Raw genomic sequence first — 22,731 nt, 5'->3', positions numbered from 1 at the left:
GCACCAACTATTCTCACTTTTCATAGCGACGGTTCTTAACTGTTCACATTGGCTTTAATTCCTAAACTTCCATTCATTTCATAATCCACCACAACTTGCTTTCTGCGTCTATTCTATGAAAGCTGACCCCTCCCCTTCATTTGACACATTACCCATTCCTTCATTTAAACTGTCTTCCTTACATTTTCTGACATCACCACCCTGTGAGTGTTCAACTTAAGTGACACAGGTAACCTAAAAAGAGGGAAACGAATGTAAAACAAAGTAGGGCATGCGACTGGCCAAGGAGGCAAAGGTAAGTGGAAATTGTTACTTTTTGAGACGGGCCTCCTGAGACTGGAAGAGCTAAACGAGGTGTTAACACAAAGCCACCGTGACTTTCACCCTTGCTTTCACCTTTCTTCCCTCATCCTTTGGGGGCCTGCAGGTACTCAAGGAAAGGTAGAGGGTTTTGGCCCTGTGAGAGGCGGCGGGGTCCGGTTTCGTAGCTTCGAGAAGGGACGGCTCTACCGGCGTCCACCGGCGGGTGATGCACCCGGGTCGCCAGCGGAACCCGTCCGCGGGGCCGCTGTTGCAGCTCGGAGCGGGGCCGCCGGGCAGCGGACACGGCCGTGCGTGCGTGGCAGCGCTTCCGGCCCCGGTCCAGGCGCGAGCAGTCTCCCGGAGCGCCCTGACACGGCGCGAGGAGCGTTGGTTGACTCCAGGCTACAGCCGCTGCGGGTCTCCGAGGGGCCCGAGATCGGCTCGGTATAACCTGCGGGCGGATCGGAGGCTGGCCCCAGGCTCCGCCTGCCGCTGGCGCTGAAAGGAAAGCTTGAACAGCCTGGGCTGGGTGTGCGCTTTGCTCCTTGCCTCCCCAGTCCGGCCCCGGCCAGCGGCGATGGAAAAAAGGCGTGGGGGTGGGCGTGGGGCCGGGGGTAGATGGGGGGGGGGGGGGGGGGGGATGCCGGTTAAATGGGGTTTTCTTCAGATCCCGGGCCGGGAAAACCTGCGACCCCACACTTAAAAAAAAAAAAAAAAAAATGAAGAAATTAAGGCTTAAGGAACTAGAAAGTCGCCTGCAACAAGTGGATGGATTCGAAAAGCCCAAGCTACTTCTAGAACAGTATCCTACCAGGCCGCACATTGCAGGTAGGGCGGCTGGTGACCAGGTCTTTGCTTCCCAGGGTTTGTCCCGTCTACTTACTCCATAATGAAAATAGAAGTTATTTGAATACAAAGAACGTCTAGAGGAATTCTGCTCTGAGATTGCATAGCACGTTAGAGAGGACTATTTTGACACTGCAGCTAAAGACACCCCCCCCTTTATTGTTTTACTGTTTAGTTTTCTGCACACCCCTTAACACTGTCAGACATCATTTTAATGTTTGTTTCTGTCTTTATACCATAAACTCCTTGAGGGTAAAGAATTTCTCGGTCGTGTTCACACAATGAATGAATACTAGGGTTGGTAGCCAAAGGACTGAGTTTAACAAATCCAGAATAGGTGCTATAAGGATGAGGATGCGTTTCAATTTTTAATGACCCAGAATCATCAGTGTTAATATAAGAGATTGATATTGGGAGTACAGGAGGAAACAGGAAAAAATATTCATATTTAGTGAATCTATTACCAGAGTCACTGAGGAGTCTTAGGAAAATTAATTTGGGAATCCCTGCCAGCTCCAACATAGTTCTGTTTCTAAGCAGTCAATGAAAATCAAGGAAAATACATGCATACCTGCACTTAACTCCAAAGTATTGTCAGAACTCCAAGCAAACTGGCACAAAACTGTGTCTGGGTTAAGACCTATTTTCTCAATTTAGATGACTTTTTTTTTTTTTTTTTGAGTGTTGAGAGAGAGAGAGACAGAGTATGAGTGGGAGAGGAGCAGAGAGAGAGGGAGACAGAGAATCTGAAGCAGACTCCAGGCTCTGAGCTGTCAGCACAGAGCCTGATGTGGGGCTCAAATTCACAAACTGTGAGATCATGACCTGAGTTGAAGTTGGACACTAAACCAACTGAGCCACCCAGGTGCTCCTAGATGACTTCTTTAATGTATTCTGGCTGTAGGGTTTCTTAGTGAAGTCTAATTTTTTTTTTTAATCCATGTTTCATACCCATGGTGTACCATGCACGTGGATGTACTAATTCTTTGAGATACCAGCTGAAAGTCACTAAAACCTGCAGCAGTAATTGGGACAGCAGTCAGACTGCAATATCCCTCTAATTGTGTTTTTCATAAAACCCCTGGATCCTAGGGCATCAGTGATGGCCAGTAATTCTTGCTGGGTTCAGATATCCACAGGGAGATATCAGTGGTGTTACTCACGCTTAACTTTTAGTATATATCCCACATCTTTGTGTATTTGAAAGATTGCTTTCTGATCTCAGCAGCTTCCGCTGTGCTCCTCAGTTCTCTTATTAGTTCTCATTAGTAGATATGCATATATATCTGTAGATCATGAGTATATGTGTCTAAAAGCTATATTGTGGATATAGGACTTCTCCTTTCCCATTCTATCTTGAACTTAGGGTACCTGTATTCTAGTAACAAACTTGTTGCCAAAAAGTTCTGTGCCATTTTAATGTTAATGTTGTTCAATATTAGTGGCTCCCAGACTTACAGATTTCACAGATCAGTAAAATTTCAAAACAGTTTTGGAGACTGACACAGGGTTGCCAAGTTGATATTTTGACAAAGACATTTTTTTTAACTTATTTACATTTCAACATCAAATAAAGAACTAATGTATATGTGTGTATGGCAATGTTTTGAACAGGCTGAGGAAAAAACATTTTAACCTTATTTTTCTATTTTATTTTGAGTTTTGTCATTCCTGGCATTGTCAGCAGAGTAGTTTTTGGGAGCCACTGGTGTGCATTATTGTTCTTTGTATGTTTTTAAAAATAATCTGGAACACCATTTGGGGAAGGAATAATGCAAAACAAGAAATTATGTTAGTCATTTACATGAATTGGATTTTGGTCATCAACTTGCTCTTATTTCCTAATATGTTTTTTATCTTTTAGCGTGTATGCTCTATACAATCCATAATACATATGATGACATTGAAAATAAAGTGGTTGCAGATCTAGGATGTGGTTGTGGAGTTCTTAGCATCGGAACTGCAATGTTAGGAGCTGGGTAGGTGATCCTGTATGTAATGTTTGGGTATAGGATGGCCTTAATAAGAAACATAAGTAGAATTAACTGAATTATTTTTATGAGACTATACAGTATGAGATAAGGGGAGCAAGAATCTGATACTGAGTACATTATGAATGAGCAGAACAACAAAAAAATTAAAACACAAAATGGTTAACAGCAGCTATCAGATGCCTCCCTTATACACACCTCAGTTTCCAACCCTTGCCAGGTTGGGAAATCATGCTGTTGAAAGGCAGTACTCACTCTTACTTTGCCAGTTGGGTTAAAAAAAGGATATGGCTTTTTGTCATTGTTTTGACTTGGGAGCTATAAGTAGTCACTCTTTGTGTTTTGTATTATAGGCTGTGTGTTGGATTTGACATAGATGAAGATGCATTGGAAATATTTAATAGGAATGTGGAGGAGTTTGAGTTAACAAATGTTGACATGGTTCAGTGTGATGTGTGCTCATTATCTAAAAGAATGTCCAAGTCATTTGATACAGTAATTATGAATCCTCCCTTTGGGACCAAAAATAATAAAGGTTAGTAACAAGAATCATGTGTACTGCTGTATTTGTAGAAAAGCAAGTTTTAAAAGTCATTTTCTTATTGATTGGGCTAAGTGATTTTATCACTATTCATTAAATAAACCATCTCTTACCTATATAATTAGTACAATTTCAATTAAAAAAATTGTTTTAAATGTATATTTATTTTTGAAGGAGAGAGAGAGTGTGAGTTGGGGGAAGGGCAGAGAGAGAGAGAGACACACAATCTGAAGCAGGCTCCAGGCTCTGAGTTGTCAGCAGAGTCCAACGCGGGGCTTGAACTCATAAACCGCAAGATCATGACCTGAGCCAAAGTCAGATGCTCAACTGACTGAGCCACCCAGGCGCCCCATACAATTTGAATTTTTTAATGCATGGCTAGGGAATCGAATTTTTCAATCTTTGTTTTCATCTATTTGTACTAAGTGAATAGTCTTTTTATTCATTTACTATTTATACTGTGCTTTCAAGAATGACTTACCTAACCCTTATGAATGATTATAATAATCCTGTAAAGGCTGTTATACTTTTTTTTTAATTTTTTAATGTTGATTTATTTTTGAGAGAGAGTCAGAGTGCAAGTGGGGGAGGAGCAGAGAGGAGATACAGAATCCGAAGCAGGCTCCAGGCTCTGAGCTCTCAGCACAGAGCCCAATGTGGGGCTCAAACTCATGAACCATGAGATCACGACGTAGCCAAAGTCGGACACTTAACCAACTGAGCCACCCAGGCACCCCAAGGCTGTTATGCTTCTAAAAACCTCTTTTTGATGCCTTAACACATGAGGGTTTCAACATGTATCCATTAGTAACAGTGACAGACTATGGCTATTTGTTCTGTGTATGCTTTGGGCAAGGAGGGTAGGAAGTTGGTAAGAAGATATGAAAAGTTTTCCCTCCAGCCCCCATCTGATTCTGATTACTATTGTTCCTGTTCTCTTCTTCCTTGAAAGCTGTTCATTTGGAATATGAAAAGTTTTACTTTAGCCTTATTTAACCAAGATAGTATAATTCTGGTTTTATTCTATCAACTTTAAAAGATATTTAGATATTTTACTCATTTCTATCCTGTCTTTTTGAAGGAACAATTTGAAGTGTCTATTTTGGAATTTGGAAAAAAAAAAGTTTTTAATACCTGGTAGTCATTTAATCTTTTATTTTGATAACAGATATATAATGTAAATAGGAGCTTTTTCTATCTTAACAGGGACAGATATGGCATTTCTGAAGACTGCTTTGGAAATGGCAAGAACAGCAGTGTACTCTTTACACAAATCCTCCACTAGAGATGTAAGTTCAAATCATCATGATATTGTCAATTTAAAATTCATGACAGTGTTTTTAAGGATTTGTTGTGAATACTAATTACCAGGGTATCTATTTCTCCTGAACTTTATAAACATCTGGCACTTAGAAACTGAATTTTCCCTTTAAGTAGCTAGCATTTGTGATTAGCTTTCTCCCAGCCTTGCATAACTTCTTTTGCCACAGATTTGCTCAGGCAGGAACTGTTACCAGGAAAGAGACTAAGAAGTGTGGTATAACTATAGTTATAATATGTCCTAGTTAGCTAAGTCCTGGTACTCCCATTGTCCCTTTGTGTGCATGAGGGAGGCAGTAAGACCTGATTTTTAAGAACATTGAGCCTGGAGCTAAACTGATTTGAATTCAGAACCTACCTCTTCCATTCTTCTTCTTGCCAGCGTGTAACATATGGGAGTATGTAAGATGTATTCTAGAACACTGGGTATATTATCTATCAGTGTAACATAGTGATCAAGGACACAGACTGTAGAGCCAGACTGCCTAGGTTCATATCCAGACTATGGTTTCCCTGTGTTATCCTGGTCAAAGTACTTGAATTTAGCTTTCTTGGTCAAAGTACTTGAATTCAGCTTTACCACCTATACTACTGTACTCACCGCTACACTTACAGTATTGAAATGGTTTGCTTTCTTATTTTCAAAATACTACCCACCCAGTTGAAAAAATTTTAAGGGTCTAATGAAATATAAAAAGCTTGAAAACTCAATATGAAATATTAGCAGTAAAGCAATTTTCAAAAACTTATTTTAAAAATCAGCTCACATTAACATGTTATCTTCAGCATATTCAAAAGAAAGCTACAGAATGGAAAATCAAGATAGATATTATTGCAGGTAAGACAATTTTTTAAGTTTTTCACAAAACAAATCTAAATCCTAATTATTTAAGGACAATATATATCAGCCCAACCAGATTTTGTATATAGATGCTGAGAAAAGATATCATAGAACATGTTTTCAGTTTAGCAAAATTCAGTTTAGGTGATGGGTAATGGAAATGAAGTAATAGGTAATGGGTTGGAAATGAAGCAAAGGCAGGGTAGAGTGTTTGGCTAAAACTGTCTCAATTTATGCATTTTACTGAAAATTTATAATAGCACCCAACTATTTGGTCACACTGGGCTCAGAACAATATATAGCATCGTAGTGACTTAAGAGCTTGGGCTTGGAGTGGGTCAGACCTGTGTGAAATCCATTCATGGAAAATACCACCAGATTATGCCTCATTAGTTTTTTTTTTAATTAAAATTTTAATGTTTGTTTACTTTTGAGAGAGAGCACGCACATGCACAAGCAGAGGAGGGGCAGAGAGAGAGGGAGACACAGAATCCTAAGTAGGCTCCAGGCTGAGCTGTCAGCACAGAGCCCTACTGGGCGTGTAAACTGTGAAATCACGAGCTGATGTCAGATGCTTAACCAAACGAGCCACCGAGGCTCCCCGATTACTTTTCTATTTCAATTTTCTAATTGTCCCTGAAGTCAAAGAACATGAAGCTTTTTTCTTTTAGTGAGGGATAGGATGTAATCATCCACACTGTAAATGTTTGATACATTATTATTAATAAATTGGGTAATATTCACAAACATCAAAAGGGGCAGAACCTGTAATTAGGAGCTAACTGTAAATCCAAATAATTCGGAAGGCCTGAAATAAGAATACAATAGGGGAAATATCTTTAGTTGATAATAAACTGTCCAGGATTAGCACTGTGGTATTAACCATGTAACTAGATCAGGTATTATTAATAATTAGTAATGTAATTATACAGTCTTCCTATTTACCCAATACTGTCATTCTATACCTAGTTTAAGGTATTAGAATATGCAACCTGGAGCACCTTAAAACAATTCCACATATACCAAACCACTGCCTTGCTACTCCAAATGTTGTCCTCAGACCATACTATTGACATTACTTGGGAGAGGAGTCTTGCATAATTCTAGGGTCCACCCAGACCTACTGAAATACACATTTCAAAAAGATTTGATTTGAAGATGATTGACTGCACATTAAAATTTGAGAGCTGTAGCCTATAGAGTTAGAATTTATGGGGGCGCCTGGGTGGCGCAGTCGGTTAAGCGTCCGACTTCAGCCAGGTCATGATCTCGCGGTCTGTGAGTTCGAGCCCCGTGTCAGGCTCTGGGCTGATGGCTCAGAGCCTGGAGCCTGTTTCCAATTCTGTGTCTCCCTCTCTCTCTGCCCCTCCCCTGTTCATGCTCTGTCTCTCTCTGTCCCAAAAATAAATAAACGTTGAAAAAAAAAATTAAAAAAAAAAAAAAAAAGAATTTATGTTTGGGAAACGAAGAATAGGCTGTCTCATTGCCATCCCTCTAAAAGTGTTAAGTTTGGAGAACCTAGTTATTTCTTAGATTATGAAAAATGGATTTTCATTTGAGAGCTTAGTAGGAAAATAATGACTTACTACCAATACTAAAATCCAGAGAAGAAATTAAAAAATAAGCATGATTATGATCGCCAGCTATAGATTATTAGGAAATTAAAAATAGAAAGGTATGATCTCTGTTGTTCAACCGTTTTGGTTTTTAATGTTTATTCATTTTTGAGAAAGAGTGCTAACGGGGAGGGGTGGAGAAAGAGGAAGACAGAATCTGAAGCAGGCTCCAGGCTCTGAGCTGTCAGCGCATAGCCCAAGATGGGGCTCAGACCCACAAGCCATAGATCATGACCTGAGCTAAAGTCGGACGCTTAACCGACTGAGCCACCCAAGCACCCCAACTGTTACCCTTTCACACTCTTCCCCATAACCTCAAATTATGGTATAAATGACCAAAATAACAAAAATGCCAACCTCAGTTAGCCATAGCTAATCTCAGGGAAATAGCAAGTCAAATGTTCTCCTTACCAGGGTTAATTTAAGTACTTCCTTAATTTTTTGAATGTATGTATATATGTCAGGGGTGGTAAATGTTTAGAAATGTAATTTTTATTCTTAGATGACTTTTGTTTTATAGAGTTGCGATATGACCTGCCAGCATCATACAAATTTCATAAAAAGAAATCAGTAAGTCTCTTGATTCTGGCTTATCTACATTCAGTACTGAAGAACTTTTCAATGAGTGTTTCCAGTGTTATCAAGTTGCCCGAGTACATACAGAAAGCCAGCAGGAGATAGAATAATTATCTATGGGAAAACAGCTAATATTCTGGTTTAAGTGAATTCTCTCTCATATGCTTTAGACACAAAAATAAAAAAAAACTAGGTTTTTGCTTTTTTATATAGTACATATTTTATTAGTTTGTACTAATACATTCTCATATTACAAAGGCAATTTACTGGAAAGATCTTTTGATATTTAAATCATTTGAAATAACACAAACAGAACTATACATTAAAAAAAAATCCTCATTTGTATAACAAAAAAGACAAGTTAAACAACAAAAAACTTTCCTTTCTTACAGGTGGATATTGAAGTGGACCTAATTCGGTTTTCTTTTTAAAAGTGTCTAAAGACAGAAGCAGCTTAAAACCTAATTAAGATGAATAAAAATTTTTTTTTTACTAAACTACTGGTCTCCAGCACCATTTTCTGTTTTCTGTTGTTTTAATGCAGGTTCCTCTTCTTTGTCTGTTTCTTCTCTTGCTCTTTTTGCTGGTCCTACACAATAACAGAATTTTTGTTATGTTCACTATATAGGCATTACTCTATTTTAATACTGAGTATAATTATCAAAAATAGTTCTGTTTAAAAACAACTTCCCAACACCAATGAGAAGGCTTTTCCTTTAGTACAGATCTTCTGCTCTCTAAACTTATCTCCAAACATCTTTGTTTTCTACTTGTAAAACAGGATAACTTGTGTAAAATCACTGTCCAAGAATGTCACTATACAGAAGTTGAAAAACCCACATTGCTGTCCTTTCCCACAAATAATTTCTCATGAAAGTACCAAAGGACTTAGAAAAACTTACCGGATGCACCATTTTGATCGTGTTCATCATCACTATCAAATTTTGTTTTCTTGCCCTGAAACTGTACTTTTCCTTTAGCCGACCCAGTCTGGGCAGCTTTATTTCCCTTTCCCTTTCCTTTAAATCTGCGACCTATGGAAACATAATGAGAAATCCATTAAGAAATATTTTAAATCTCTTGTCAGTGTCTCTGAACAAGCAAATGAGTTAAAATAACCAATGGTCAAAGACAAATCGCAACTAATGACCTTTTGACTTCCATTTGTTTAGAGATTCTTGTTGATCTTCTATGATTTTTTTCAATGCTTCTTTTTCCACATCTCCTTCTAGTACTTCCCATGTCACTTCTTTGTTCCTTAATTGTAGGTTACCATTATTTGCATCTTTGGCTTTATCCAGTGCTTCCTTAGCTTTTTCTTTAAAAAGAATTATCCCCTATACCAAAGACAGACAATGAAAGCCACACCCTTAAGGTTTTTTTTAGATCTGTAGTTAATTCCTTTGCTCAAGTTATTTTTCCTACTTTGCAAATCTTCTATGCCATTACCAGTTTCAATGAATTTTACTAAACTTCAGGAAGGAAGTTACCACAAAACTCATAGTCACTAATATCAACAGTTACTCATAGTATAATTCAGAAAATATCAGACATCACATCCAGTGATGGCAGTAACAAAATGGAAAGTAAATGAGTAAGTAAAAACTATTTCATAAACACATTAATTAAAAAATTATTTTATTTCTACTAATGTTGTCTTCTAAAAGATAAGTTTCGGGGCACCTGGGTGGCAAAGTTGGTTAAAAGTGTCTGACTTCAGCTCAGGTCATGATCTCACTGTTCGTGGTTTCGAGTCCCACGTCAGGCTCTGTGCTGACAGCTCAAAGCCTGGAGCCTGCTTCAGATTCTGTATCTCCCTCTCTCTGACCCTCCCCCACTCATGCTCTGTCCCCCGCTCTCTAAAGAAGTAAACATTTAAAAACTAAATAAAAAATAAAAGTTTCTATGGATTTTTAAACTGATTGCTAAAAAGCACATGAATGTTTCCAAACCTCTTTTGCTCCTCTGACAAAGTCTATCCATTTTATTTCACCATGACTTGAGAAAAGGATGTGCAAATCCTCTCTACAGGTCTGATCATCTAACTCCCCTGAAAACTTCAGCAAGCAGCCAATCTTCTCTTCTAGAGATTTCTATAAAAACATACAAAGCAACAAAGAAGTTTCTTAGAATCAACCACAAACGGCTTAAACCACTCTATACTTAATACATGGAAAAGGCTATAAATTAAAATGCTATTTTGAAGTAGTTTAACAGTGCATTTTCCTATGTCATCCCTTGTTCCACAACAGCTTGATTTTAACTTAATTTCTTCAACAAGTAATATTTACTTAGGTACATATGTTAATAAATAAATCTAGTTATTAAGTTACTTCTCTGGATAAATCATGATTTTAGGCAATATTACTGGGCTATGACTTTCGTACAATAACAACTATAGACATGCCTCAAAAAGTCCTCACTTTTTAGTCTCATAAATTTGAATTAATGATATCTTTGGATACCAATAATACATACTTACCATTTCAGCATGTTCTGCTAACTTTTGTTTTTCTTCTTGCTCTCTACAAAAGAAATGTTAGTTAGAACGTTTCCTTTTACTGCACGAAAAAATTAAATCCTGATAAAGTTAACCTCAATCACGATCACACACTGCTTAGTAATCAAAGCCAGTCCGTTTTATGATTGTTCAAGGCTGGAATGCAACACAATGTGGCCCCCAGATTATCAAGGCAGCTTAAGATCTCAATGTTTCACTAGCAAAAGAAAAATCTACTGCTACTCATTTCAGAACTCATCATCAAGCGCCACTTCCCAGAACCATTAACTCTATCCCTGTTAAACCTTTAAGGAATTAAAATGACTGGCTCAACGTACTTACTGTTTAGCTCGTAATTTAGCTTCCACTTTATTTTGCTTTCTTTCTTCATTTTTTTTTGCAAAGTAATCTTCCCTAAAGAACACAAAATATAGGGACTGAGTTCATGAGAACAAAGATAAGATGCAAATTATTTTGAGTGATTTAAGCACAGGAAGGAATGTTACATTTTCTATCAACATAATTACCTAAAAATTCAAAAGATGTCAAGGAAGTTACTTATTTTAATAGCTTTACTAAAAACCAACTCATATTCCATAAAACTTACAACTTTTAAAAGTCTACAACTGGGGCGCCTGGGTGGCTCAGTCGGTTAAGCGTCCGACTTCAGCTCAGGTCACGATCTCGCGGTCAGTGAGTTCGAGCCCCGCGTCAGGCTCTGGGCTGATGGCTCAGAGCCTGGAGCCTGTTTCCGACTCTGTGTCTCCCTCTCTCTCTGCCCCTCCCCCATTCATGCTCTGTCTCTCTCTGTCCCCAAAATAAATAAACATTAAAAAAAGTCTACAACTCATTTTTTTTTTTTGTATATTCAGAATTGCACAACCATCACTACCATCTAATCTCAGAACAAAAAGAAACCCAACACCATAATAATCTCACACTGGTTTTCTCATTCATGTGTAGGAAAAAAAAGTAAACTAGAAGTTATGTAAATTCTTTAATGTTTCATAGAATTTTCTACGGTGTTACTTTTTTTTTTTTTAATTTTTATTTTCAACGTTTTTTATTTATTTTTGGGACAGAGAGAGACAGAGCATGAACGGGGGAGGGGCAGAGAAAGAGGGAGACACAGAATCGGAAACAGGCTCCAGGCTCTGAGCCATCAGCCCAGAGCCTGACGCGGGGCTCGAACCCACGGACCGGGAGATTGCGACCTGGCTGAAGTCGGATGCTCAACCGACTGCGCCACCCAGGCGCCCCCGGTGTTACTTTCACAAAAGGAGAAAATGCTACAATCTCTGAAACCCAAGAATAAGATCTATTATGAAAATTACATTAAAAAATACTTTTGAGGGTTAACACTGATTGCACGATTCATCAGTTTTCTCTAAGTCCATCAGATTTAGCACATGGCATTTAAAAGACTGCGTAATGAGAAAGTAGGGGACAATGGCCTAACTTTACCACAAAACGCTCTGGTTTGTCCCAATTTTTGACACATACACACACACTAAAGAATGTGGTCCAGAGCACCTGGGTGGCTCAGTAGGTTAAACCTCGGACTCCTGATTTCGGCTCAAATCATGATCTCAGACTGAGCCCCGTATTAGGCTCATCCTGAGTAAGGAGCCTGCTTCAGATTCTCCCTCTCCCTGTGTCCCTCGTCCTCCCCTGTGTGGGCACTCTCTCTCAAAAACAAAAACGTGATCCAAATCCGTATTAAATAGTCCTTTGTACTAACAAATATAGACATGTATAGACTATGAGAACTAAGAACAGACTGGAAATTGTACAGGGATTGATTCTCTAACCACACCAAAAGCCCAAATTTTACTATCTAACTTGATTATACGTTTTAGATGCAAAATAAGTACTAAAACTTAATCTTTATTAACTGCTAACAGTGAAAAGGTACTAAAAAACACTTAAGGTCTCAAAGGACTAGTAGTTTCCACTGAGCAAATGTCAAGTATTTATCAAGGAATGCCCAAAGATACTAAAAATATTGTCCTTACAGGAGATGCTATTCCAAATTCTATATGTCAATGTGTCAACTCCATATAACTAAGCAGCCAAAAGAAACATCAGCATAAAGACTTACTTGAAAAGTATTAGCAAGTCTGTGTCTTTATACTTCTGGCCAGGGGTGTCAACAAACTTCTTAGCAGATTCAATACTCTCAAACACAACAAATATTGATCCCTATGAAAAGGGGAAGAAAATCCTTTTTAAAAAGGTATGTCCCATATATTTTTCAACTAGATAAATTCTGTTAATATCATACAACTGTACCTTAAATGCTTTGTGCAATGTTCTTCTCATCTGAATATTTAGTACTTGACCTTTATCTTCTAACCATTCCTTTATGTCATCAAGCGTTGCATCAGTTGGGAAGCCTTTCTGTGAAGAGTAGAAAGAAATGGACAAATGACTTCTCAGGTAAACAATTTATCAGAAATTCTGACTCATTCTGTCTTGAAACCAAGCCAAGGATACACATATCCATCTCCCTCTGTCCCTTAAATGTTTAACAACAGCTCTAGTTAAGAGCCACTGTACTCCAGTGCAATAAAAGTGACTAATTTAGAATTTGCTTCAAAATAATCTACTTGGGACAGAGATAAAACAAGAATAATTGTGTGTTAATAACTGAAGTTGGATAATGGTACATTATACAGTCAATCTACCTTTGTAGGTCTGACATTTTCCAGGAAAAAAAAAATCTACTTAAAAAAATCAAGATGCTAAAGAAAATTACTATCAAGATTGGCTACTGATAAATAAGATGTTGATAGGCACTGGGTGCTTACAACATGCCCAAGATTTTGTACAATGGTATATATATAAGGGTTTTTTTCATTTAATTCTCATAATAGTTCTATAAAGTAAAAAATATTCTCCTCGTTTATGAAGATAAGGCTTAGGTTAGGAACACTGTTCAGGAACACACAGTAAATGGTAAAGCTATGATTCCTGAGTCCTTATCCTTATCCACTCTACCAAATGGTTTTTCTAAATAAGATATATTTAAGATGTAATTAAGTGCGTTGTTAAAGGCCTACTTACAATATACACAGATCTGTTTTTTACATCATTCTTATATTCATCAGTCACTTCAGGGAGGGGTTTGCTTGGAGATCTTCTGATTTTAGTTTTATCTTCACTTATTTCCATGAGTTCAGCCTTTGATTTGCTCAATGCTTCTACTATCACATTAAAGTCTGTTGTTAGACGGTTTAACCTGAAGAATATATATAAAAGGATCATAAAACTTCATAGTAGCACTTGTTAACAGAAAACTCTAAAGATGATTTTAGGGGCGCCTGGGTGGCGCAGTCGGTTAAGCGTCTGACTTCAGCCAGGTCACGATCTCGCGGTCCGGGAGTTCGAGCCCCGCGTCAGGCTCTGGGCTGATGGCTCAGAGCCTGGAGCCTGTTTCCGATTCTGTGTCTCCCTCTCTCTCTGCCCCTCCCCCGTTCATGCTCTGTCTCTCTCTCTGTCCCCAAAATAAATAAATGTTGAAAAAAAAAATTTTTTTAATAAAAAATAAAAATAAAGATGATTTTAAAAAGGTTTTTACCTATTGAATTTTATCATTATCTCCAAAGGTACCCAGCCTTCATCCAGTTTAATCTGTTCCTTTAAAAATTTGTCCCGTGGCAAATTGAAGTCACCAAAATAATACTGCAAGATAATTACATTATATTTCAGAGCACTGTATAATATTGACTCCAATTCTGAAGCTGTTTTTTTTAATTACCATTACATCACCATGTTCTATTCTTTAAAAATACATGTCATAACTTAAGAAGCAATAAACATTTTCTCCCAAATATACTATAATGAAACATTTACAATACAAATTAAAAAGATAAAACCAAAAATTTATTACTGAAACAATGTAATTAGCAGATATGTGAATAGACTATCAAGTCTTTAAAAACATAGTTAAGGATTTAGTATATGAGAAGCCTCTTGTTTCAAATCAGTGTGTGAAGAACAGATTGTTAAATAAAAAGAACTGGAATAAACTGATTAATCTCTCTAATTTTTAAAAGTTAAAAAAAATAGGCAAGTGTTTATTTAAGCATAAAAACACTATTTCTCAGTATAAAAGCAAAAAAGACAAGAAAACTATACATGGAAAGACCCAGGTATGACTACTTGGAATGCCAAAAGTAACTAAAAAGTAAAAGACAAAGAAGTTTGTTGATAATTCTTATAAATCAAGGGTGAAGAAAAAATTCTGAAAACCCTAATAGAAAAATGGGTAAAGGACATCAAAAAATTACTAAGAATTTAATATAAACATATAAAAGTTCAACCTCATTATTAATCAAAGAAATGGAATTTAAAGCAATTAAATAACACTTTTCACCTAACGAACTGGCCAAAATTCTAAAAACAGGAATACCTAGTACTGTCCTGAACACAGACAAATGGTCATGTAGGTGGAGATGTAAACTGGCAATAAGTATCAAAGGTTTTAAAAAATGTGTATAACGCTTGAGCTGGAACATCTCCTTATCAGTGAACATATTTACCAAGATTTATATATAAAGATATTCATCACAGAACTCTTACAGCTAAAAAAAATAGAAATACCCTATGTCAAACAGGGGACTGGGTAAATAACTGAGGACACAAAACTTTACTCCCCCAAAATGCATCCATGTGTGATGGGGAAAGGGAAGGAAATAAGAATTATGTTAGTGTGAGCACTGACCACAAAGTATGAAGGGGTATTCATTAAGTTTTTAACTTTGATTACTGCAAGAGAACAGAATTTGAGAGGTGGCAGATTGTGGAAGGGACATTATTAACTCTGTCTATACACATCTTTGTACTTTCTAAATGATAAACTGAAGTTTGTAATTTTTCTTCACAAAAATTATAATGAAATTAGTACAAAAAACTTGTAGCACAGGATATTTTAAATGGCAGAGAAGTGCAACTTAAAAAGTTCTGAGAATTGCAAAAACCACCAAATAATATGATCTGAAGTTCCTCGGTAAGAACAGAAAACATTAAGAGATAATTTCCCACAGAGCCATTATGGACACTGAAAAGCTTCAATTTAAATATAATACCTAAGTTCAAAAAAATGCTGACTGAAAATAGACACTCCCTCTCTCTCTGCCCCTCCCCTGCTCTTGCTCTCTCCCTCTCAAAAATAAACATTAAAAAAAAATAGACACTCTGTTAAAAGTTGTAACAGCCCAGAACTTAGCTTAATTGGGCAGACAAATCTACTAGGACCTTCAAATAGATAAAGTGTTATTTAACAGAGAAGTTGCTTTACAAAGAATTTTTACTTTATTATGTGCCAGAAACTCTTCTGAATGATTTACATTTTATTAACTAATGTAATCTTCACAACAACCTTAGGAGGAGGAGGGTACTATTATCCTCACTTTATAAACTGAGGAAGGAAAGCAAAAAAGTAACATTAGTCTATAACGTTACCTTTTGAAAGGTTTGCAGGTCTTGGATTTCATAAACTGACTTCACTAATACAAAACTCTACACTATTGTGAGTTCATCTAATTCCAAGTATCAAAGACAAACCAGATGTTTAATACTCTACACGAAATGTTTAATAGGTCAGCATAGTGAAATTAAATATTCCTTCTGTATTTGTTTTGAGGCTCTACATTTCCTTTCAAAGAAAGAGCGCATTTTTGCAATTTAATATCACAAGAATCCTACCTCAATCTGATGACAGATTTTGGCCTCGAGAGCAGCCATTTTTTCATTATCACCATTTTCAGCCATTGTGGCTATCTGCAAATTTTCCCAAATTGGCATAAAGAGGTTATTATTTTTTTTACATACCACTCAAGACTAGAAGAATGTTTTAAAGTTATCAATTATTTTCTAAAAAATCAACAATTTTTGGGGCGCCTGGGTGGCGCAGTCGGTTAAGCGTCTGACTTCAGCCAGGTCACGATCTCGCGGTCCGGGAGTTCGAGCCCCGCGTCAGGCTCTGGGCTGATGGCTCAGAGCCTGGAGCCTGTTTCCGATTCTGTGTCTCCCTCTCTCTCTGCCCCTCCCCCGTTCATGCTCTGTCTCTCTCTGTCCCAAAAATAAATAAACGTTGAAAAAAAAATTTATAAAAAAAAAAATCAACAATTTTTAATTTCACAGTTTCAATTTCTCTACTCAATTCTCAAATTTCAACAAAAGAATGTTGGAATAAATGATGGAACATTGAAAAGGATAGATAATCTGCAACCCTTTCAGTCAATCACGTTTCCATCTCTATAACAAAGCAAGTAGTTATCTTCACTTAGCTGATCAAGAAAGCACTGGGCAAAAACTCCATTCAACTCCTTACCAACCATGTCCAGCTTTAAGCAGATCGCCATCTGTCAGTATATTTCGATCCATCTCAGTTCTATTTGTTTGGCGTGGGTTGCACGTCTTACTCACAGCTGACTTACCAAAAACTTACCAGCGAAGATTAAGTATCATAATGATACTTGAAAAAATCAAATATTACCATCAGGGTTAGATTAAAATCTGTATGTTCAGGAACACGTGATAATTTAAGAATCTGGGGGCACTAAAATAATGTTAAGCTGGGGGTATGCCCCCGAATTCACCAATATATTGGTTAGCCTTACAACCAGTTTCCTGTTTCACTTCCCTGACATTGGCATTGAAGGAAAAAGTGAGGTTGTGAGGCTGGTTTGCTAGGCAGCACAAACCAAGTTTTCTGACTTGAAATGACTTGCCTCCAGTGCTCTATTAAACCACCCAGTCATCCACATTCACAAAAATATATTTGTAAGAACTCATAAGGATAGATGCCACTAGTTGACTCTAGTGAACTATCTTTGGTACACTTCTTCAAGTTACCGCTTTTCACACTGTAACTGCTATGCAGTAATCTGGATGCACACTGGAAGCTCCTATAATAGGTATTTGTATGGTGCCATTCCACTACAAAATTTGCTCGATCTTATGCATTGTTTGCCGACCACAACCTACATTCCTAAATTATTACCATGATCTAGGGTCCCTTACAAAGCAAAGGATGAAACAGATAAGAACTGTTCCGTCGTTACAAGACTTCTTTGGCCTACCCAATTTTGAAACTTCCGTTTCACAAGATAATGTACAACTAGAAGTGAAATATTACCTACACTTTCTCACTTCGCACAGAATCCTTGACGTGAGTGAACGAGGGACACTAAAGACCCTAGAGAGGTGACGCTAGAGGAACACCTGCGGCCCCCATTCCCCGACCTCCAGTTGGTCCCACGGGATCCAAGGGCGCCTCCGGCGATTCACCACAGCCAACCACCTCAGAAACTGAAAACACTGCCCTAAACGTCCACCTTCGGCGACACCGAAACACGGAGAAGGTAGGAAGTCGAAGACGCAGTGGGAATGCCGGCAGCCTCCGTCCAAAGAACCCGCCTGAGTCCAGTCCCAAAGCAACCACTGGCCCGCTCCGACCCCAGCACGTGCGGGAAACCCCGGTTCCTGCATTCCTCTCGGGCCAGCTCTGCACCTCGCCGCGGCCCGCGCCCCTCCGCGGCCAGCCCTGCGCGCCGCCTCGGGCTGCGGCCCACGCGGCGCTCGCCCGGAACATGCGGACCAAAGGAGTGGACGCACCCGGCGTGAGGCAGAAAGGAAAGGGAATGCGCCGCAGCCACGCAAAGCATACCCTTTTGTACTTCTCTTTTGCCACCCTGAGTTGCTCACCTTTAAGGTCCGGGTCCCACAGAGCCACGCCACAAAAACACTAACAGCGACAAAAACGTCTCCACTTCCCAGCGCCGCCGGGTGGCCTAACGCGCGTAAGGAAGATGGGGGCCTTCCCGGCAGCCCTCGCGGCCCAAGTGGGCGGAGCTTCGGGCCACTGGAGCCAGCGCCGCGTAAGGAGTATGCGCGCCGGCTGTGGGCTCCCACGGCCCGCGAAGTCCCGCCCCCTCGCCAAGGAGATTGGTTTGAAGTGTCCTGCAGGGTGGTGGGAGAGTGTTAGGGTAAATATATATTAAGTATTTCTAGACCGCGATTGTATCTCCGGTACTTACTTCGGCTCTTCATGCGTATGAAGTTTTGGCTTTTTTTCAGATTATACTTCTCAAAAAATTTGTTTTACTTGATCCGTATATATATCTAAACTTTATCGCGTTGTGATAATTCTCAAAAAAATGGCAAGTGAAATTTTTTAAAAATCAGGGATTCAGGAATCTTAGGGTTGAGAAAGCAACAGAATAGAGCGTTTAGGAGCTGGGAATCTGGAGTCCGATTGCCTGCGCTCAAGTAATGGCTCTCTTGTTTACAGACTTTTTCGTTGAGCGATTTACTCAGCTTCCCTGTCCCTCATGTATCAAGTGGGGCCAATGATAAATATTACCTACTTCATACAGTTGTGAGCATTAAACGTGATACAACATGTTCCTTACTGGGAACTGCTTTGCATATAGTAGGAGGAGCAGGTGACGTTAATTTAAAACAAAAAACGTAATTTTAGAAGACCAAGATGCCATCTAATGCAGAAATCAATTACCTCTGCTAGAACTCTTTTCTATTAGTATACTTTTTGCACGATAATATAGTCACTAACGGAGTTTTTTTTCTTGTGAAGTAATCTTTATTTTCCCCTCAGTTTTCTTGAAAATTTGAGATCCCTAAGTGATCTCAGGGCTTTTTGGCAGTCCCAAAATAGATCAAATATATTTATTTGGGGGGAAAATGCAGTTACAGATTCAATCCAGACATTGCATCAAGACGATGAGAAAAAAATTAGGTATACTCAGGTAATTTTAATTCAAATTAATCAGGTTCTCTTTTATTCACTCATCAAGTTCAGTACTTATCTAGTCTCTACTTTCTGCCAGACTTAATTAAAAAGTTAATTTTCTTTTTTGATCAAGTCAGTGAGAATTTAGGTATTTAACAAAACACATCAAATATGTGTCAAAGTACTCTCACTCATCCATTCAGCAAACTGTTTTATTACATACCTACTAATGTCCTGGTATGGAGCTTAGCACTGGGAATAAAAAGACCAGACTCTGCCTAGAAACAGTGGCACCTAAACAAATGTAACTGCTCCTTTATGCCCTATAGTGTCTGGGTAGAACTGCAGGTACAGTCTACTTCGAGAAACCACGTTTACTGCGGGACATTTATTTAGTGTTCCTATTGGGTCCCTAGTCCTTTAGTCTCTCTCTCCCTCCCCTCCCGCTTCCGTCTCTGTTCTTCCCTTTCTCTCCCTACCCCTTCCCTCCCCTTCCCTGTCTCTTCCAGAGGCCAAGCTTCCTGGCTACACAGCTGCAAGCTTCATTTTTTCAGAAAAAGCACCGTGAAGACTTTCTTGCTAATATCCACCTCTTTCATACCTTAACTTTATAGGATAATATACTAAAGGACCATCTCTTGGTACCTACATTGACATAGATGAAATTCATACACATAATGCTGAGTTAAAGAAAAAAAAACTTTTAGAAGAAATCTAAAATGCCACTTACAGTGGCATTCAACACATACAATGGAATTTAGCCTTAAAAAGGAAGGGTATTCTGTCGTATGCTACAGCATGGATGAACCCGAGGATATTGTGCTAAGTGAAATAAGCCATTCATAAAAACACAAATATTATAGGATTCCACTTAAATGAGGTACTTAGAGTAGTCAAAGTCATAAAGACAGGAAGCTTAATAGTGGTTGCCAGGGAATGGAGGAGGGGAGAATGGAGAGTTACTGTTTAATGGGTACGGAGTTTCAGTTTTACATGATGAAAGAATTATGGAGATAGATGGTGGTGATGGTTTCACAATATGAATGTGTTTAATGCCATTGAACTGTACACTTCAAGGTGGTTAAGATAGTGTTAAACAACAAAAATTTGTTGCCTGTACAAGGCTGATGTTACAAACTGTATCAGAGTCCCAGCAGGAAAAAGTGATATACTCAACTTGGGTAATTTCAAGAGTTTAATAAACCACTTTCTACAAAATTGTAGGCAGGGCATAAATAAACTCTGAGGGATAAGGCAGTATCCTAGGACTAGTAACAATGAAGGTTCTTGTACCATCCCAAGGGCTGACTGAATAAAACAAGGAAGTGGTGACAAAGAGGACTGTTTGGAGAGGGCCCTCACAAGAGGCATCCAACTCATGCCAACACTTCAGGGAAGGAGCCAGGGAAATAAAGGTCAGAGTATGTTGCCCCTTTGCTCCAATCTGTTACCAGTACTCTCCTTCAGCTGGACCCAACCAGAATGCATCGCCTCCCCCGTGGAGACTGGATCTGGAGGAGCAAACAGAAGATCCAGCACACAAAACACAGGAACACACTTTGTCCAAGGGAAGGAAGAGGATATTTATACTCATTTCTCAAGATCAGAGGTGGATTTACAGTGAAGCTAATGAAGTTTAAGCTCCAGAGCCCCTCAGTTACATAGGCTCTTTCCAAAGCCTGGGAGGAATCCTAGTAACATGTTCATGAGATAGTGTTTTTGTTAAATTTGCAGAAGTAAAATATTTTAACCAAGATCATTAAAATTGGTGTTCTTTCAGGGCGCCTGGGTGGCTCAGTCGGTCGAGCGCGTCCGACCTCAGCTCAGGTCAGGATCTCAGGGTTCGTGAGTTTGAGCCCTGCATTGGGCTGTTTGCTGACAGCTCAGAGCCTGGAGCCTGTCTTCAGATTCTGTGTCTCTCTGTCTGCCCCTCCCCTGCCCGTGCTGTCCCCTGCCCGTCCCCTGCTCTCTCTCTCTCTCTCAAAAATAAATAAAACATTTTAAAAATTTAAAACTGGTGTTCTTTCCATTTCAAATTTCCCTCCATCCCATTTCACCTAGTGTCTGATAGTGTTAAAGCGATATGGGCATTTTTCTTATCTGTTTAAGAAGCAGTTGAATTGAGAATAAGCCACTATATCTATAATTTGAACAGATGTTTTAGAACATTTCAGTAAAACATGAGGAAATTACAGGTTTCAGAGTTATTTATTTATTTTAAAAATGTTTAATATATATTTATTTTTGAGAGAGAGACAGAGCGTGAGCAAGAGAGGGACAGAAAGAGAGGGAGACACAGAATCCGAAGCAGGCTCCAGGCTCTCAGCTGTCAGCACAGAGTTATTTAATAAAGAACTGAGAAAAATTCATAAAATTAATGGAGTATGAAGATAAAGTGATAAAGAGAATGGTAGTGGGCATAAGTTTGACTTCAAGAAGCAAATTATACCAAAAAATTTTTAGATCCTCTCAATAGCAGCAATTGACTAGGAAGAAGAATAAATTCCAAAAAAGAAAGGAATAAGCCTTTTGGATTATTTACAATCCAATTAATGAAGAGGAGAAAATCATAACACATTGTAAAATGTTTTTTAATTTTTAAAAATATTCATTTATTTATTTTGAGAGAGAAAGCACACAAGCAGGGGAGGGGTAGAGAGGAGAGACAGAATCCCAAGCAGGCTCCGGGGCATCAACTCTGAGCCCAGCGCGGGCTTGAACTCACAAATTGTGAGATCATGGCCTGAATGGAGATCAAGAGTTGGACGCTTAGGGCCGGCTGAGTGGCTCAGTCAATTAAGCGTCTGACTGTGGCTGGGGTCATGATCTCATGGTCAGTGGGTTCCAGTGCCCAGTAGGGCTCTGTGCTGACAGCTTGGAGCCTGGAGCTTCAGATTCTGTGTCTCCTTCTCTCTCTCTGCCCCTCCCCCACTCACACTCTGTCTCTCAAAAATTAATAAACATAAAAAAAATTTTAAAAAAATTGGACACAACCAACGGTGCCATCCAGGTGCCCCCCCCCCAAATTTTTTTTGAAAGAGAGAAAGTGCGTGTGAGCGGGGGAGGGGCAGAGAGAGAGAGAGAGAGAGAGAGAGAGAGAATCTTAAGCAGGCTCCACACTGAGCTCAGGGACTGACTCAGGGCTAAATCTCAGGACTGTGAGATCATGACCTGAGCCCATATCCAGAATTGAAGGCTTAACTGACTGGGCCAACTGGGTGCCCCCAAAATTAAATTTTTTGATCACTTAAAAATAATGACAACAAATATGATCTAAAATTATACCACTATAATGATTGCCATCAAGTAACATATGTGAAAAAAATGATAGTTTTCCTAAATTTGATAATACTCTTTTTAAAAAATGTTTATTTATTTTGAGGGTGAGCGAGAGCACACATGGGGGATGGGCAGAGAGAGAAAGAGAGAGAATCCCAAT

General features: G+C 38.8%; 2 protein-coding genes across 8 annotated transcripts; one reads left to right on the top strand and one right to left on the bottom strand.

Annotated features, from left to right (window-relative positions):
• The first annotated feature begins 617 nt into the window (after positions 1–617).
• On the top strand, positions 618–8,531 carry METTL5 (methyltransferase 5, N6-adenosine). Of its 7 annotated transcripts, none has more exons than XM_040475334.1 (8): positions 618–747; positions 971–1,131; positions 3,014–3,128; positions 3,494–3,675; positions 4,888–4,970; positions 5,788–5,839; positions 7,979–8,028; positions 8,427–8,531. In XM_040475334.1, the coding sequence occupies exons 2-8, from the start codon at positions 1,023–1,025 to the stop codon at positions 8,463–8,465; spliced, it is 630 nt and encodes a 209-aa protein (XP_040331268.1). In that variant the 5' UTR covers positions 618–747; positions 971–1,022; the 3' UTR covers positions 8,466–8,531. The 7 variants fall into 7 exon arrangements, with proteins under 7 accessions (XP_040331268.1, XP_040331267.1, XP_040331269.1 ...); XM_040475333.1 differs by having other exon boundaries at positions 7,961–8,028; XM_040475339.1 differs by having other exon boundaries at positions 646–808; positions 7,961–8,028.
• Positions 8,229–18,376, bottom strand: SSB (small RNA binding exonuclease protection factor La). The gene is made up of 12 exons (XM_040475331.1): positions 18,248–18,376; positions 16,244–16,318; positions 14,115–14,218; positions 13,601–13,775; positions 12,827–12,934; positions 12,636–12,736; positions 10,877–10,948; positions 10,517–10,559; positions 9,987–10,127; positions 9,185–9,371; positions 8,937–9,068; positions 8,229–8,623 (listed from the first exon to the last, which is right to left on the bottom strand). Exons 2-12 carry the CDS (start codon positions 16,307–16,309, stop codon positions 8,532–8,534), a joined length of 1,221 nt encoding a protein of 406 aa, XP_040331265.1. The 5' UTR covers positions 16,310–16,318; positions 18,248–18,376; the 3' UTR covers positions 8,229–8,531.
• Positions 18,377–22,731: the final 4,355 nt, after the last annotated feature.

This window comes from Herpailurus yagouaroundi, unplaced genomic scaffold, assembly GCF_014898765.1.
Source record: "Herpailurus yagouaroundi ecotype Mexico unplaced genomic scaffold, PumYag 140, whole genome shotgun sequence".
NCBI classification, from domain to species: domain Eukaryota; kingdom Metazoa; phylum Chordata; class Mammalia; order Carnivora; family Felidae; genus Herpailurus; species Herpailurus yagouaroundi.
This window is presented reverse-complemented; position numbering and strand designations above follow the sequence as displayed.

What these genes read in the sequence shown, in the direction of transcription:
- SSB (XM_040475331.1), bottom strand. Translation starts at nt 16,309, where the DNA reads ATGGCTGAAAATGGTGATAATGAAAAAATGGCTGCTCTCGAGGCCAAA. An exon ending in TAGCAGAACATGCTGAAATG is followed by an intron (nt 10,128 to 10,516) that starts GTAAGTATGTAT and finishes ATGTTTTTATAG; the next exon opens with AAATCTCTAGAAGAGAAGAT. An exon ending in AAACAAATGGAAGTCAAAAG is followed by an intron (nt 9,069 to 9,184) that starts GTCATTAGTTGC and finishes ATGTTTCCATAG; the next exon opens with GTCGCAGATTTAAAGGAAAG.
- METTL5 (XM_040475333.1), top strand. Translation starts at nt 1,023, where the DNA reads ATGAAGAAATTAAGGCTTAAGGAACTAGAAAGTCGCCTGCAACAAGTG. An exon ending in ACAAATCCTCCACTAGAGAT is followed by an intron (nt 4,971 to 5,787) that starts GTAAGTTCAAAT and finishes TGTTATCTTCAG; the next exon opens with CATATTCAAAAGAAAGCTAC. An exon ending in AATTTCATAAAAAGAAATCA is followed by an intron (nt 8,029 to 8,426) that starts GTAAGTCTCTTG and finishes CCTTTCTTACAG; the next exon opens with GTGGATATTGAAGTGGACCT.